The sequence below is a fragment of the Pristiophorus japonicus genome, chromosome 5, assembly GCF_044704955.1.
Source record: "Pristiophorus japonicus isolate sPriJap1 chromosome 5, sPriJap1.hap1, whole genome shotgun sequence".
In the NCBI taxonomy this organism is placed as follows: domain Eukaryota; kingdom Metazoa; phylum Chordata; class Chondrichthyes; family Pristiophoridae; genus Pristiophorus; species Pristiophorus japonicus.
The window spans coordinates 46,807,558-46,824,417 of record NC_091981.1 but is presented as its reverse complement, the minus strand read 5'-3'; the positions used below and the strand labels follow the sequence as shown (position 1 = coordinate 46,824,417).

Here is a 16,860-nt window from a genome sequence, read left to right as displayed (position 1 = left end):
GACCGTCCGGATTGTACTGGTCCCACCTCCCCCAGAACCGGTTCCAATGCCCCAGGAATTTGAATCCCTCCCTGCTGCACCATTGCTCAAGCCACGTATTCATCTGAGCTATCCTGCGATTCCTACTCTGACTAGCACGTGGCACAAAACTAAAAAATTAAAATAAATTACAAATCACTTATTTTAAACATCAAGCACCCCAAATAAAGTTATATCATAGGAAATAAAATCACCAAAACTTATCTAGTACACTAATCCCTTTCATTCGTTCCCCGGGGCAGCTCTGCACGCCAGCTTTCTCTGGTGAGTTTAGTGCCGGGCGCTAAGGCAGGTGAAAACAATTGAAGTTGGTTTCCGTGGCACTTCCGGGACGTTCCACACAGGCGCAACATTCCCTGACGTTAAGTATTAGCGCAGCCGCTAAACCCCATTGGCGAGCAACGCTAATATTGCTGCGCGGGGGCGCTCATCCTTTCGACCCCTTATAGCGCCCCTTGCGGGTGGCGCTAAGCTATTCAATTTTTAGCCCTATGTTTACTTGAAACAAGTTTTCTTTCCAGTGGTATCGCATTCCTCTCTTGCTATTCTCTGCTCTATTTGTGGATTGGCTCTCCAGCCGTCATATGTTGTGTATGTTCATAACCGTGATAAGTATGTTGACACACCACAGATCTGTTGTAGCACAAATAATCCTTCAAGAACTGCAGTAGGCTTATTTTGGGTTTACTCCATGTATATTACTGACTTGAAAAATGTTTTACCCTTGTGAATGCTACTTCATAATACCCAGCATAAGGAATTCATAGACAAATCACTTGCTTGTCTGCATTTTGAAAGTTACTTTTAGTGCTTAGATTTCAGAGCAGTTTGCAAAAATATGGACCCAAGATGCTGGCACATGGCAGGAAGGGGGACAAAAATATTTCCTCTTGTAAGTAAGGAGCAGCTGGTTTGCAAAATACGTGATAATTGGATGAGTATGTAGGAACCAACACCAAAAAATCTAATTATTTGTTAGAAGTTAATGTCATACATATGTGGACTTTTTATTGAGCAAACTTTAAATAAGACTATAATCTTTAGCTGAAAGTGAGCAGCTAAAATGGTATTGTACAAAGGCTGAGGCTTGAATTTGGTGTATTGCACAGTCCTGCTGCAGTCGGTTTAACCACTCACTTGCATGACTTGGTGTGTGTATTTTTTAGCATCAGAATTCAACATGGCAGAAATCTGTTCAGGCCTGGTTTAAAGAGGACCATCTTTGTGAAACCAGATAGTATAGTATGGAAGATTTCTAAATTCAGTTTGGATCCACCAGAGATTGAAAGTCTAAACTATAGCTGGCAGCTTTGATGGAGTCTCAAAATTCACCACCTTTGCGGTACAGTCTGATACTGAAACAACAGCAGAGCACTGAAACTGTGCAAGTTCATGGAAGTGAAAAATTCAAGTGAGCACACTATATATGAAGGTCGTGTTTTTGTGCTTTTAGAATATTGCCATTAAATAGTAATTGTTTTCTTTTACTATTTGAACTACTTTCCTCACCTTGAAAATTGAACACTTTACCACATTTAATATGGTTCTACAGGAAATATGCTGCCTAGTAACAAGTCTGGCAAAATGTTTTTGTAGTGTATAATGTATGACATGACTGCTGCAGCAAATGAGTTACTGATGTATATATTAACATGAAATGTTTTTATGATGTAGGTATTTTGTTCTGAATTGGGAGTTGGGCGTGCTGCAGTACTTTGTGAGCGAGCAGTACAAAGGTCAGAAGCCACGAGGAGTTCTACATTTGTCTGGTGCATTGATCTCTCCCAGTGATGAAGTTTCCCACATGTTTATAGTCCAAGCTGCCAGTGGTGAACTGTATAAACTCAGAGGTACTGAAAACAATTACATTTTTACTGAGATATTGCATAAGTTTTACTCTTAGTAAATCTAAAGACACTTTTTTTTAATCGTCAACTTACAATAATACATACTTGACTTCTCTGTTTTGGCACAAAATTTAAGACAATTCTAATGCTGAATGAGGCTTATGTATTACATAAGGCAATGGTAGCTGTTCAGGCAGTTGATCCTAACCTGAAGGTCACAAGTTTGAGTTCAATAACATCACCTTACTGAAACTCATTTGCCTCTGAGGAAAGGAAAAAATATAAGCCTATTTGAATCTCAGTTCATGCTGGGTGGGGCTGGCCCATTCAGTGGGAACAGGTTTGGAGTTGCATGCCATAGGCAAACTGAAGACTAACCTATCTTAACAAGTAGAGTTTTTTGGATCTGGTTGCTCCACTTTTGTTCCCAGCTAGTCCAAAATAATGAAATAAATAGAACATTCCAGAATTGACGGTGTCTCCTCTAACTGGTGTCACTCCATCATCATCATCATCGGCAGTCCCTCGGAATCAAGGAAGACTTGCTTCCACTCTTACAATGAGTCTTTAGGTGGCTGAACAGTCCAATATGAGAGCCACAGGGTAAGGGAGGGTGGGACAGGTTTGCCGCACGTTCTTTCCGCTGCCTGCACTTGTTTTCTGCATGCATTCGACGATGAGACTCTGGGCGCTCAACGCCCTCCCGAATGCACTTCCTCCAATTAGGGTGGTCTTTGGCCAAGGACTCCCAGGTGTTGGTGGGGATGTTGCACTTTATCAGGGAGGCTTTAAGGGTGTCCTTTTAACGTTTCCTCTGTCCACCTTTTGGCTCGTTTGCCATGAAGGAGTTCCGAGTAGAGTGCTTGCTTTGGGAGTCTCGAGTCTGGCATGCGGACAATGTGGCATGCCCAGCAGAGCTGATCAAGTGTGTTCAGTGCTGGGGATGTTGGCCCAGTCGAGGACAATAATGTTGGTGCGTCTGTCCTGCCAGGGGATTTGTAGGGTCTTGCGGAGGCATGGTATTTCTCCAGTGTTTACTGTACACGGTCCATGTCTTTGAGCCATATAGGAGGGCAGGTATTACTACAGACCTGTAGACCATGTGTCACTAAAGCAGCTCTGGAAAGCAGGAACCCTAAAACGGTGATTCTCTGAAAGGAGACAAAATTTAACATCTTTCAAAATGGTAGTAGGTACTCTTATTTCCAAATTGGGGGAAGGAATGTGAGAGATTTAAAAAATAAATAAATAATTTGAATAGCATGTCCCCAAGACTAATTCACTTTTTAATTAGCTCCCTGTCGTCATCTACGTTGCACAAGCCACTTAGAGTGGTGACGGGGCCTTTGAACAATTTGCTTGCTGCACTGGTGCAGATATGCGAGCTTTGGGAGTGATGGGGAAAATATTAAACGTAATAAATACTTCAGATTTCAGAGTTAAATATGAAACCAAGGTTGCAAACAGTCTGCTTCAACCTCAGACAGATGCTAGGGGGATGGGTGGAGTTTGTGGCAGGGACCGAATGGCTTCGGTCTTCCCAATATTTCATTGGAAGAAATTTCTGCCCATCCAATACTGAATGTCGACAATTGGTCTGAGAAGATAGCGGAGGGTTCGAGAGAGAAGTGGTGGTGAGGTAGAGCTGGGCGTCATCAGTGTACAAGTAGAATCTGATGCTGTGCTTTCGGATGGTGTAGCCGAGGGGCAGCATGTAGATGAGAAATGAGAGGAGGCCAAGGATAGATCTTTGGTGGACACCAAGGTAACGATGCGGCAGCGGGGTGAGAAGCCAGTTGCGGGAAAGATGGGCATGGATTTGGGAGGCGATCGCATGTTCAAGGACTTTGGAGAGGAAAGAGAGGTTAGTGATGGGCCGGTAGTTTGCAAGAACGGAGGGGGTCAAAGGTTTGTTTTTTGAGAAGAGTGATAACGCCAGATTTGAAGGAGAGGGGGACAGTACCTGCGGAATGAGAGCTGTTAACAATATTGGCTAACGTGGAAGCCAGAAAATAAAGTTAGGTGATGAGCAGATTAAAGTGAAAAGTGTCGAGGGAGCAGGAAGTGGGTCTCCTGAACAAGGTGAGCTTGGAGTGGGCATGATGATTCGAGAGAAACTGGAGAAAAATGCGAATTTAGGGGAGGGAAAGCTTTGGAAGTTTGGCCCAGTGGGCTAGGAGAAGGAAGGAAAGTGGCAGAAGCAGCAAAGGCGCTGGTGAGGGTGTGGTTGAGCAGATCAGTAGCTGCAGAAATGTCGTGGTGAATGGAGGGCCAAAGGCTAGACAGTTGGGATTTTGTAAGTGAGTTTTTTTTTCAGGGGAGAAAACCCCATGTTTAGTGAATTGCCGCAAGTTTCTGGCTGATTTGAAGTTGCTGCATTTGCACATTAATTGACCATTATACTCGCCACAGAAAGTTAAGTCTAGTAATTAACAGCGCAAGTACCATTTTAACAATGTGATCATTGTTAATGACTGTCCATCAACCCTTATTGGCCAGAAAGTGAACAATTATAAGTATGGAGTCTCAATCCTTCAGTTTCTGAATTGTTTTAGGAGATTTAAAAAAAAACGAATTTAAACATTTTTACATTTTTTTTTCTTCTTTCTGTCTCCTTTTTCTCTGAATGCAATCTTTATTTATTTTTCTGTACATGATCTGTCATTGAATTTATCCACTCTAATTCACCCTTCTGTCCTTCCTGTTTCTTTCTCCATCCTTAAATTTCATTGGTTAAGAAGGTACACAGTTTGTCTCGTTCACCAAGGCCCCAGATGACCGGTTACCCTTGCTGCACTGTTATAAGCTTGCACTGTTACAAGCTCACAGTTCCAGCAACATTGTGGACAAAAAATTTAAAATCCTAAAGGTACACAAACAAGTCTAACTGACGAGGCATGCCGGGCGATGCCCTGCTCCAACAAAAACTGGTCCACTGTGTCTGTACCAACTTGACCGATACAAATCTTTGCAGCGGTATATATTTATACCCATTCCGTTCAAGGCACTTGATAAATGACCTGAATTTAATACATTTTCCTCCTTTTACTTTTCTTCCGCACTTTTTTTGTTGAAATTTTTGGTTCCCTTTATTCTCGCTCTCTTCCCCCCAACTGCAGAAATGACAGGTTTGCATTTTTATACCAGCTTGATGCATATTTTCTGTTTTGCACGTACAAAATACTCTGCAATCAAATGGTTGGAGGTTTTGTTCTGAAATTTAATTAGTATTACTAGCTGTGCAGTATTTATACTTGATGACTAGTTGTGTTTTATTTTTTTTTAAATGGTGAACTGTCATGCTTGCTGTGTCCTGGAATAGCCTGATTTCAGTTCTGGGATTTAAATTAAAGCAAATGACGAATAAGAATAGAACAATTATAAAGTCACCACAACATTATTACTTTCAATGTGAAAACAGAAAAGGAAAATAGAGTTAAAGATGGGCTGGATTTTCGGCTAAATTGCACCTCGTTTAGTGTCAGGGCGGGACGCAAAAACAATTTTTTGGGGCGCGAAACAAGGCGCACAACATTTTGCGCCCGGACGGAACTTTTGTCAGTGGTTTTGCGTCGGCGCTAAAACTTAGCGCCCGCCCTATGTTTTCACCGTTTGCATGATATAAATTGACATGCAATACTGCACTAGCGCTCTGGGCGGAACCTTCGGCCATATCCCTCGATTTAGTGTCCACCCGGGAACCCGCCAGCAAAAAGCAGTTACACACCCGGCACTAACAGCACCATCTTGAAAATGGAGGATAAGTTGAGTGCATAAAAGGATTGGGAGAAGAAGGCTGCATTTTTAATTTGTGAAGTTTTAATGAGTTTATAGTTTGTTTTTAAGGACATTTGAAAATATGGGGGCTATACTATGTCAGCCATTATTCCTGGCTTCTATATTTATACGGTGTCGAGCTGCAAGAAGGTTTATTGATTATCATTTTAAACTTAATCGAAGAGGTCGCAGATGTATGGGGAGGAGGCCTTGCTCCCAACGACTTTACAGGGAACATCGCTCATAACTGTAGCTCTCTGAAGCACATTGCGCTAGAAGGCTGCGCTTCTGAAAAGAAGTGTTAACAGAGGTATGCCAGCTCGTACAGACAGACCTACAGCCTACCAGCGGTACCAGGACTGCACTGCCCATCGAGGTGAAGGTGACTGTGGCACTTGCCTTCTATGCCTCCGGCTCCTTTCAGGCATCAGCGGGGGACATAGGCTCCATCTCGCAGCACGCTACACATTGCAGCTTTCGCCAGGCGACTACTGCACTGTACGCACGCAGGATGGACTTCATAAACTTCCCAATAACCAAGGAGGCCCAAAATGAGAGGATTGTAGGTTTTGGACGATTTGCTGGCTTCCCCAAGGTTCAGGGTGTCCTTGACTGTACGCACATCGCCCTGTGAGCATCTTTACAGAATCCAGAGGTTTACGAAAACTGAAAGGGATTCCACTCCATGAACGGACAGATCGCCTGCAATTATACTCAGCGCATCATGGCAATCAATGCACAATATCCAGGGGGCATCTGTGATGCTTTCATCTTGCGTGAGAGCACTGTCTCAGGCCTGTTCCAGCTTCAACCACAAGGCCAGAGCTGGATGCTCGGGCACAACGGTTATGGCCTCGCCACCTGGTTCATGATCCCCCTCCAGAACCCTCAGGTAGAAGCCGAGCATCGCTACAATGAGAGCCATGCAGCCACACGCAACATTGTCAAACAGACAATTGGAGTGCTCAAGCAGCGCATTCGATGCCTGGACCATTCTGGAGGCTGCCTGCAATACTGACCTCAGCAGGTCTGAGTTCATTGTAGTGTGCTATATGCTTCACAACTAGCCGTCATGAGGGGACAGGATTTGCCAATGGGGATTGCAGGAGAACCTCAGGAGAGAGAGGGGAGGAGGAGGATGAGGAAGAGGAGCCTGGAGAGGAACCCATGCCACCACCATCCCTACCATAACCACAGGGGCAGCATCGTGGAAATTTTGTCGCTGCAAAAGCCTTGCGTCAGCAGCTTCTAATTGAACGCTCTGCTTGAAGAGTGAATGGCACGTTTGACCGTTGCTTGGCCATTCTATCCCACCATATTGACTATTCCCTCTCTTATTCTGCAAATGAGACAGTCCACAGGAATGGTTAAGGTGAACAAAATAATTTATTAAACATTGTAAAATTTTATAACTTTGTTAACATAATTTGAAAACATTAACTTTAATAAAATAACAGTGATTATACTACAACAACAACATGATAACCAACACCCCTGCCCCACAGTCCTTTACTGCTGGCTTCCCCCCCCCCCCCCTTACCCTTACTCTTAGACCCCTGCCTCACCTACTCCTTGCACCCAAAGTGGTACCACGATAGCGTGCAGCAACGTTGTCAGGAGGGGTGTGGGGGGTGGTGGCGGTGGAGAGATATTAGAGACGCCTCCTGGGGAGACACTGAACCAGCACATGACGTGGAAGGCCTGGCTTGTGACTGGCTAACCTCTTCATCGGCATTGCCAGTCACAGGTGATGTGGTGGTGTGTATGGGTGTCTCACTGGGGAACTTGGAAAGGCTGCTCACCACACTTTCTGGGAATCTAGTGTGACTGGTGGAGGCTGTTGTGTTCCTATCACAGATGAGACTGCACACAGGGAGGTTACAGTAACAGTGACCTCAGTCTTTATTAAGACACTCCAGAGTGAGGAACAGGCCTTAGGGGCCGGCTTATATACAGTGCTCCCAAGGGATGCTGGGATCACTTGGGACTTCAGGGGATGCACTCCCTGGTGGCGGAACATGGGAGTGCATGCTTTACTGATACACATCACTCCTCTGCCCTCTTTCCCCCCCCCCCCCCCCCCAAAGTCAAAGTGAAAACTATTTACAAGGTGAGGCGGTCGGGAGCCTTTCTTTCCCTGGTGGACCGCCTCGGTACAACTGTCTGTTCTGGTGTGTTGGTTGTGCCCTCGGGCTGGCGTGTTGTTGGTTCTGCAGGGCTGCTGGGTGAGCCTGGCCTTGCTGGGCTGTTGGGCGTGATTGGTTTGATTTCCTGGTCCGGGGTGGTGTCGTTGATCCTTTGGGTGTGCGTTGTGAGCTCAAAAAAGATGGTATCTGCTGTGGATTGCTCAGGGCAGTCTGTGTACCGCAGCCTCGTTTGGTCTAGGTGCTTTCTGCAAATTTATCCATTGTCTAGTTTGACTACAAACACCCTACTCCCTTCTTTAGCTATCATCGTGCCCGCGATCCACTTGGGACCATGTGCATAGTTTAGCACATACACAGTGTCATTCAGATCAATTTCCTGTGACAGTGGCGCGACCATCGTTTACATTTTGTTGCTGCCGCCTGCTCTCTACCTGATCATGCAGGTTGGGGTGAGCCAGCGAGAGTCTGGTTTTAAGTGTCCTTTTCATGAGTAGCTCAGCCGAGGGCACCCCTGTGAGCGAGTGGGGTCTTGTGCGGTAGCTGAGCAGTACTCTGGACAGGTGGGTTTGAAGTGAGCCTTCAGTGATTCGTTTAAGGCTCTGTTTGATTGTTTGTACTGCCCGCTCTGCCTGCCCATTGGAGGCTGGTTTAAACAGGGCCAAGGTGACATGTTTGATCCCATTGCGGGTAATAAATTCTTTAAATTCGGCACTGGTGAAACATGGCCCGTTGTCACTGACCAGTATATCAGGCAGGCCATGGGTGGCAAACATGGCCCTCAGGCTTTCAATTGTGGCGGTGGCAGTGCTTCCCGACATTATTTCACATTCAATCCATTTTGAAAAAGCATTCACCATCATCAGGAATATTTTACCGAGAAATGGGCCCGCATAGTCGACATGGATCCTTGACCATGGTCTGGAGGGCCAGGACCACAAACTTAGTGGTGCCTCCCTGGGTGCGTTGCTCAACTGAGCACACGCTGCATTGCCGTACACTGGACTCTAAGTCAGAGTCGATACCGGACCACCACACGTGGGATCTGGCTATCGCTTTCATCATTACTATACCTGGGTGTGTGCTGTGGAGATTTGAGATGAATGTCTCTCTGCCCTTTTTGGGTAGCACTACGCGGTTACCCCACAACAGGCAGTCTGCCTGAATGGACAGCTCGTCCTATCGCCGCTGGAACGGCTTGATTAGCTCTTGCATTTCAATGGGGATACTGGCCCAACTCCCATGCAGTACACAGCTTTTTACTAGGGACAGCAGAGGATCTTGGCTGGTCCAAGTCCTAATCTGGCGGGCCGTGACAGGTGATTTATAATTTTCAAACGCTTCCATGACCATCAACAAGTCTGCGGGTTGTGCCACCATCAAGTTTGCAGGCTGCGCCATTTCCATCCCCGTGGTGGGCAATGGTAGCTGACTGAGCATCCGCACAGTTCTCGGTGCCTGGCCTGTGGCGGATGGTATAGTTATACGCTGATAGCGCGAGTGCCCACCTTTGTATGCGGGCTGAGGCATTAGTATTTATCCCCTTGTTTTCAGCGAACAGGGATATGAGGGGCTTGTGATCGGTTTCCAGCTCAAATTTGAGGCCAAACGGGTACCGATGCATTTTCTTTACTCCGAACACACACGCTAATGCCTCTTTCTCAATCATGCTGTCGGCCCTCTCGGCCTTAGGCAAGCTCCTGGAGGCATAGGCGACAGGTTGCAACTTCCCCGCAACGTTAGCTTGTTGTAATACACACCGGACTCCGTACGACGACGCATCACATGCTAGCACAAGTCTTTTACACTGGTTATACAACACAAGCAGCTTGTTGGAGCATAAAATGTTTCTGGCTTTCTCCAAAAGCAATTACTTGTTTTTTTTTCCCCATACCCAGTTCTCACCTTTACGCAATAATTTAAGAGGGTGCTTATCACCGGTAGGAAGTTACCAAAATAGTTGCGAAGTCCCAGGAACGACCGCAGCTCCATGACGTTCTGTGGCCTGGGCACGTTCCTGATAGCTTCTGTCTTGGCGTCTGTGGGCTGAATGCCGTCCGCCGCAATCTTTTTCCCCAAAAACTCCACTTCTGTTGCCATGGAGACGCATTTCGACCTCTTCAGCAGCAGCCCTACACGATCCAGTCGCTGGAGGACCTCCTCCAGGTTTTGTAGGTGCTCGACAGTGTCCTGACCCGTGACCAATATGTCGTCCTGAAAAACCACCGTGCGTGGTACCGACTTGAGTAGGCTCTCCATGTTTCTCTGGAAGATCGCTGCAGCCGACCGAATTCCAAACAGGCATCTGTTGTAGATGAACAGTCCCTTGTGCGTGTTGAAGCAGGTGAGGCCCTTCGAAGACGCCTCCAGCTCCTGCGTCATGTAGGCCGAAGTCAGGTCGAGCTTGGTGAATGTCTTGCCTCCTGCCAGCGTTGCAAATAGGTCGTCTGCCTTGGGTAACGGGTATTGGTCCTGTAGCGAGAAATGATTAATAATTACTTTATAATCGCCGCAAATCCTGACCGTGCCATCACTTTTGAGTACTGGAACAATCGGGCTGGCCCACTCGCTGAATTCCACTGGGGAGATAATGCCCTTGCATTGCAGCCTGTCCAGCTCGATTTCCACACTCTCTCCCTCATCATGTGAGGTACCGCTCGCGCCCTGTGGTGAATGGGTCGTGCCTCTGGGACCAAGTGGATCCGCGCCTTCACCCCGGAAAAGTTTCCAATGCCTGGCTCAAAAAGGGAAGGAAATTTGTTAAGAACCTGGGTAATTGAGACCTCATCGACATGTGATAGCGTTCGGATGTCATCCCAGTTCCAGCGGATTTTGTCCAGCCAGCTCCTTCCAAGCAGTGTGGGGCCATCGCCCGGGACAATCCAGAGTGGCATATCGTGCACCGTGCCCTCGTAGGTGACCTTTACCATGGCGCTGCCCAGGACAGTGATGAGCTATTTGGTATATGTTCTCAGTTTCGTGTGGATGGGGCTCAGGGCTGGTCTGAATGCCTTGTTGCACCACAGTCTCTCAAACATCTTTTTACTCATGATGGATTGGCTAGCGCCAGTCTCTAGTTCCATAGCTACGGGTAAGCCATTCAATTTTACATTTAGCATTATAGGTGGACATTTCATCAAATGTGTGCACCCCATGTACTTCAGCATCTGCCTCCTCTCTTTGAGGCTCGAAATTGCTTTGGTCCACCATGGACCGATCTTCCTCTGCCAGGTGGTGGTTAGCAGGTTTTGCAGAGCTTGTAGCTGGTCTGCAAGCTCGTTGGAGGTGCCCCATTGTTCCACAGCTCTTGCAAACATACCCTTTGAAGCGGCATGAATAGGCTGAATGCAAGCCTCCACAACGCCAACAAGGTGTGAATTGCCTTGCATTCATCCTTTGTTGCGGACTCTGAGTCTTCTGGGTCACCTGAGGCCTGCTGGAAGTTGCAGACTCGTGGGGCCCAAGTTTCAGCCTCAGTTGCTCCTGACTTTTTGGGAGCAACTGGTGTAGAACGGAGTATCTTAGAAATTCAAATTCTCGGCATTTAGTTTGCTCCAGTTCTAGTCAGTTAGAACAGTTTCACTTTTGAACAGAATTTATTTTCAAAAGGGGGCGTGTCCGGCCTCTTACGCCTGTTTTCAAAGTTTCGGCAGTGAAAACTTACTCCAAACTAACTTAGAATGGAGTAAGTGAAGATTTTTGTACGCTCAAAAAAACCTTGTCTACACTTTAGAAAATCAGGTGTAGGGAATGGGGGGGGCGGTTTAAAGGGAAGTTTACAAACATTAAACACTTCAGTTTTACAAATAAAGAGCCATCATCAATAATAAATGATAAAAACATCAATAAATCAAACAATAAATCAATCAAAAAAAATTAATAAGAAATAATTTTTAAAAAATCAATAAATAAAACATTTTCTACTTACCGACTGCAGCACCGGGAGCCCTCCAACAGCGTGCTGGGATGCCACACCCCCCCCCCCCCCCACCCCCAGTGTGTCTCTGTCAGTGTCTCTCTCTGTCTGTCTGTCTGTGTGTGTCTCTCACTCTCTGCCTGTCAGTGTCTGTGTTTCTGACAGCGAGGGGAGGGGGAGGAGGGGGCTGGGGGGGGTAAGAGGAGAAGGGGAAGTGAGGGGGGAGGAGAAGGGGAAGTGAGGGGGGGAGGAGAAGGGGAAGGGGGGAGGAGGAGGAGATGGGGGAAGGGGGGAGGAGGAGGAGATGGGGGAAGGGGGGAGGAGGAGGAGATGGGGGGAGGGGAAGGGGGGAGGAGGAGGAGCTGGGGGAAGGGGGGAGGGGAAGGGGGGAGGAGGAGGAGCTGGGGGAAGGGGGGGAGGAGGAGGAGCTGGGGGGAGGAGGAAAGGGGGAGGGAGGAGGAGGAGCTGGGGGAAGGGGGGAGGAGGAAGAGCTGGGGGAAGGGGGGAGGAGGAAGAGCTGGGGGAAGGGGGGAGGAGGAAGAGCTGGGGGAAGGGGGGAGGAGGAGGAGCTGGGGGAAGGGGGGAGGAGGAAGAGCTGGGGGAAGGGGGGAGGAGGAAGAGCTGGGGGAAGGGGGGAGGAGGAAGAGCTGGGGGAAGGGGGGAGGAGGAGGAGCTGGGGCAAGGGGGGAGGAGTAAGAGCTGGGGGAAGGGGGGAGGAGGAGGAGCTGGGGGAAGGGGGGAAAGGAGGAGGAGATAGGGGAAGGAGAGGAGAAGGGGGGGAGAAAGGAGAGGAGAAGGGGGGGAGAAAGGAGAGGAGAAGGGGGGAGAGAAAGGAGAGGAGAAGGGGGGGAGAGAAAGGAGAGGAGAAGGGGGGGAGAGAAAGGAGAGGAGAAGGGTGGGGGGGACAGAGGAGAATTGGGGGGGTGGGGAAGAGAAAGGAGAATGGGGGGGCGGGGGGGGGAAAGGAGAAGAGAGGGGGAGAGGCTCAACGGGCCGGGCCCGTCTCCAGCACCAGATTCACAGGTAGGTGGCGTTGGGTCGGGTCCGGGGTCGGGAGCACGGGTCGGGTCAGGGGGCGGAGGGAGGTCGGTTCGGTTCGGGTCGGGGGTGGGGAGAGGTCAGGTTGGGGCGGGTCTATTCCGGATGGGGGGGGTTCGGGAGCGCGGGTCGGGTCGTGGGGCTGGTGGGAGGTCGGTCGGTTCGGTTCGGTTGGGGGCGGGGGAGAGGAAGGTCAGGTCGGGTGGGGAAGCGCCGGTCCGGTCCCGGTGGGGGGGGGGGGGGGGTGGCGGGGGGAAGCAGGAGTCGAGTCGGGTCGGGAGGAAGCAGGAGCTGGGCGTGGGAGGCAGCCTTATGCACGCAGCCCCAGTGAGGCCATTCGGCCAGGGCTAGGGACTCTCCCACACAGTTTTGGGCACCTGGAGCTACTGCACAAGCGTGCCCACTGTAGCGCGCATGTGCAGAGGTCCCGGCACTGTTTTCAGCGCAGGGACCTAGCTCCGCCCCCCACAGCTCGTGCTGCGCCGCGCCCGACTCGAGGACCAGCAGGGAGCCGGAGAATCTAAGTTTGTTTTTTTTAGGCGCACTTTGTGGTGCGAAAAACGACGTCCAGGTCGGGGCTGCGCCGTTCTGGGCACGGCCCGAAACTTGGGCCCGTGGTTTCTGCCCCGTGCATTTCTGCTTGCAAACACAGTTCCAGTTAATTTATGAACATTGCTCGCACTTGTGTGCTGAGAGATTTGTTTTGTGTTATCACTGGTGGACATAAACGCTTGTGCTATCGCAATGGCCTTACTGAGGGTCGGTGTCTCTACAGTCACAAGTTTTCGTAGGATGGTCTCGTGACCAGTGCCCAATACAAAAAAGTCTCTGAGCATTTGCCCCAGGTAGCCAACAAACTCCCATTGTCTTGCAAGTCGCCTTAGCTCGGCGACGTAACTCACCACTTCCTGACCTTTGGATCGCTGGCACGTGTAGAACCGATACCTCGCCATCAGCACGCTCTCCCTTGGGTTAAGATGCTCCCGAACCAGTGCACACAGCTCCTCATACGACTTATCTGTGGGTTTCATCGGAGCCAGAAGATTCTTCATGAGGCTGTAGGTCGATGCCCCGGAGACCGTGAGGAAGACCGCTCTCCTTTTTGCAGCACTTCCTTCTCCGTTCAGCTCATTGGCTACAAAGTACTGGTCTAGCCGCTCGACATAGGCTTCCCAGTCCTCACCCTCTGAGAACTTCTCCAGGATGCCCACAGTTTGCTGCATCTTTGCGTTGGATTCGTATACTCGTCGCCAGTTGTTGTGTTCCTATCACAGATGAGACTGCACACAGGGAAGTTAAAGTAACAGTGACCTCAGTCTTTATTAAGACACTCCAGAGTCAGGAACAGGCCTTAGGGGCCGGCTTATATACAGTGCTCCCAAGGGACTTGGGACTTCAGGGGATGCACTCCCTGGTGGCGGAACATGGGAGTACATGCTTTACAGATACACAACTGAGGCCACCAGCCTCGTGTCGGCAGTGATGTGCTCGCAGGTTTCATGGCTCGTACCGACGATCTGCGACCGTACCGACGATCTGTGACCCTACTTCCGTTATGATCGCTTTCAGACTGTCGATGCTCGTGGGAATCCTACCCACAACATCAACGAGCTGACGGGTGAGCCTGATGCTCTCCCTGGACAGTCCCACCATGTCCAGTTCCGTGTCTGCCTATCTTTGCCGACTCACCCTCCGGAGAGATGGCATATGGGATTAAACCCCAGAATTGCGTTGTTACACGCTACTAGTCCCAGGATCCTCAGAGATCTCAAAGCCCGGGAATGTAGCATCATCCTCGGACGAGGCGTTTGCTAGTGGTAAGAAGTGTAGACTGTGTATGCACCCCCCCCCGCCCTGTAGTCGGCTGCTCCGTCAACTCCTCTTCCTCAAATTCCTCCTCCTCCTCCACATGCTGGGCTGATGTGGAAGATTGATTCCAGGAATACGGCACCTCCGACTGATCATCTGTAAGTAGAAAGTAACAGATGAGTGGTTAGCAGCAGGGGAGGGTGCAGGGTGACATGAGGAAGTACACATAGAACAGGCTCGTTTGAAGAACCTCCCCGACTCCATTTATATCTGGTCCAGTGACACTGCATCACATTGCCCCAGCCCTAGTCGACAGACACTGCATCACATTGCCCCAATCCAGCCCAGGGAATGTGTACACTTGCCCTCAGGACGCAAGCGGGGGTCAGCGCCATCAGTGGCAGTTACCTGGCCCGAGATGCCGATGAGGCCGACCACTCGCTCCTCCAGGTATATAAGTGGCAGGGTCTGAGGTGGACCACCGCCTGTCTGCACCCATTCACGGCAGTTGTGTGACTTCTTTGCCTGCAAAGATTTAAATGGGAATAGTTACCAGAGGGTCCATCTGCTCTTGTGGCACACATAGATAGCCACCCACCAAAGCACTTATACCATACTGTGTGAATGTATTACAGTCCTCTGTTTACTGGCCTTGGAAGTTGCAGGTGGTTCATCAGGAGGACATCAAAGTGCGGAAACATTTTATGCGATCTCAGAAAACAATCTTAACAATGTGTTGGAGTTCTTTGTGAATGTAACGAGCAGGGTGAATAAGAGGGAACTAGTGTATATGGTGTATTTGGATTTCCAGAAGGCCTTCGATAAGGTGCCACATAAAAGGTTACTGCACAAGATCAAAGTTCACGGGGTTGGGGGTAATGTATTAGAATGGATAGAGGATTGGCTAACAGAAAACAGAGTCGGGATAAATGGGTCATTTTCTGATTGGCAAACAGTAACTAGTGGGGTGCCGCAGGGATCGGAGCTGGGGCCTCAACTATTTACAATCTATATTAATGACTTGGATGAAGAGACCGAGTGTAATGTAGCCAGGTTTGTTGATGATACAATGATGGGTGGGGAAGCAAATTTATGAGGAGGACACAAAAATCTGCAAAGGGATATAGACAGGCTAAGTGAGTGGGCAAAAGTTTGGCAGATGAAGTATAATGTGGGAAAGTGTGAGATTATCCACTTTGGCAGAAAAAATAGAAAAGCAAATTATAATTTAAATGGAGAAAAATTGCAAAGTGCTGCAGTACAGAGGGACCTGGGGGGTCTTTGTGCACGAAACACAAAGTTAGTATGCAGGCATAGCAAGTAATTAGGAAGGCCAATGGAATGTTGGCCTTTATTGCAAGGGGGATAGAGTATAAAAGCAAGAAGTCCTGCTACAACTGTACAGGGTATTGGTGAGGCTACACCTGGAGTACTGCGTACAGTTTTGGTCTCCGTATTTAAGGAAGGATATATTTGCATTGGAGGCTGTTTAGAGAAAGTTCACTAGGTTGATTCTGAAGCTGAGGGGGTTGACTTATGAAGATAGGTTGGGCCTATACACTGAAGTTCAGAAAAATGAGAGGTGATCTTATCGAAACATATAAGATAATGAGGGGGATTGACAAGGTGGATGTGGAGAGGATGTTTCCACTGATAGGGGAAACTAAAACTAGGAGCATAATCTCAGAATAAGGGGCCGCCTATTTAAAACTGAGATGAGGAGAAATTTCTTCTGAGGGTTGTAAATCTATGGAATTCTCTGCCCGAGAGAGCTGTGGAGGCTGGGTCATTGAATATATTTAAGGTGGAGATCGATAGATTTTTGAGCGATAAGGGAATAAAGGGTTATGGGGAGCGGGCAGGGAAATGGAGCTGAGTCCATGATCAGATCAGCCATGATCTTATTAAATGGCGGAATAGGCTCAAGGGGCCAGGTAGCTTACTCCTGCTCCTATTTCTTTTGTTTACAGATCATTCATGGCAAATAGGGTGCCATACTAAGTCTACCTGTGTGTCATGCATTTTAGGAGGCAACCCACAGGCTCAGACAGCAACAGCATGAGAACGAATAGCGTGTAATATTATAATTTTAAGTAATAAAGGAGTACATGAATAAAAATATACTTATTTATTTATCCATGCAACTCTCCTTTTGACATACCCCATTCTCACTTTGTAATTTATCTTTTCTGTACTTTATCCATCTAATATTTGAAGATTCCCCACTGCAGATCTAAGATCCTGTTTGCTAATTTTTCTGCCCAATTAATTTGGGCCAGATCTCTCATCT

General features: G+C 48.4%; 1 protein-coding gene across 2 annotated transcripts in view; it reads left to right on the top strand.

Annotated features, from left to right (window-relative positions):
* Positions 1-16,860, top strand: part of osbpl10b (oxysterol binding protein-like 10b) — a 347,280-nt gene that overhangs the window by 49,535 nt on the left and 280,885 nt on the right. For both annotated transcript variants that reach the window (XM_070880587.1, XM_070880585.1), the window contains exon 2: positions 1,714-1,889. In XM_070880587.1, the coding sequence (XP_070736688.1) occupies positions 1,714-1,889 (176 nt within the window). The remainder of the gene's footprint in view (positions 1-1,713; positions 1,890-16,860) is intronic.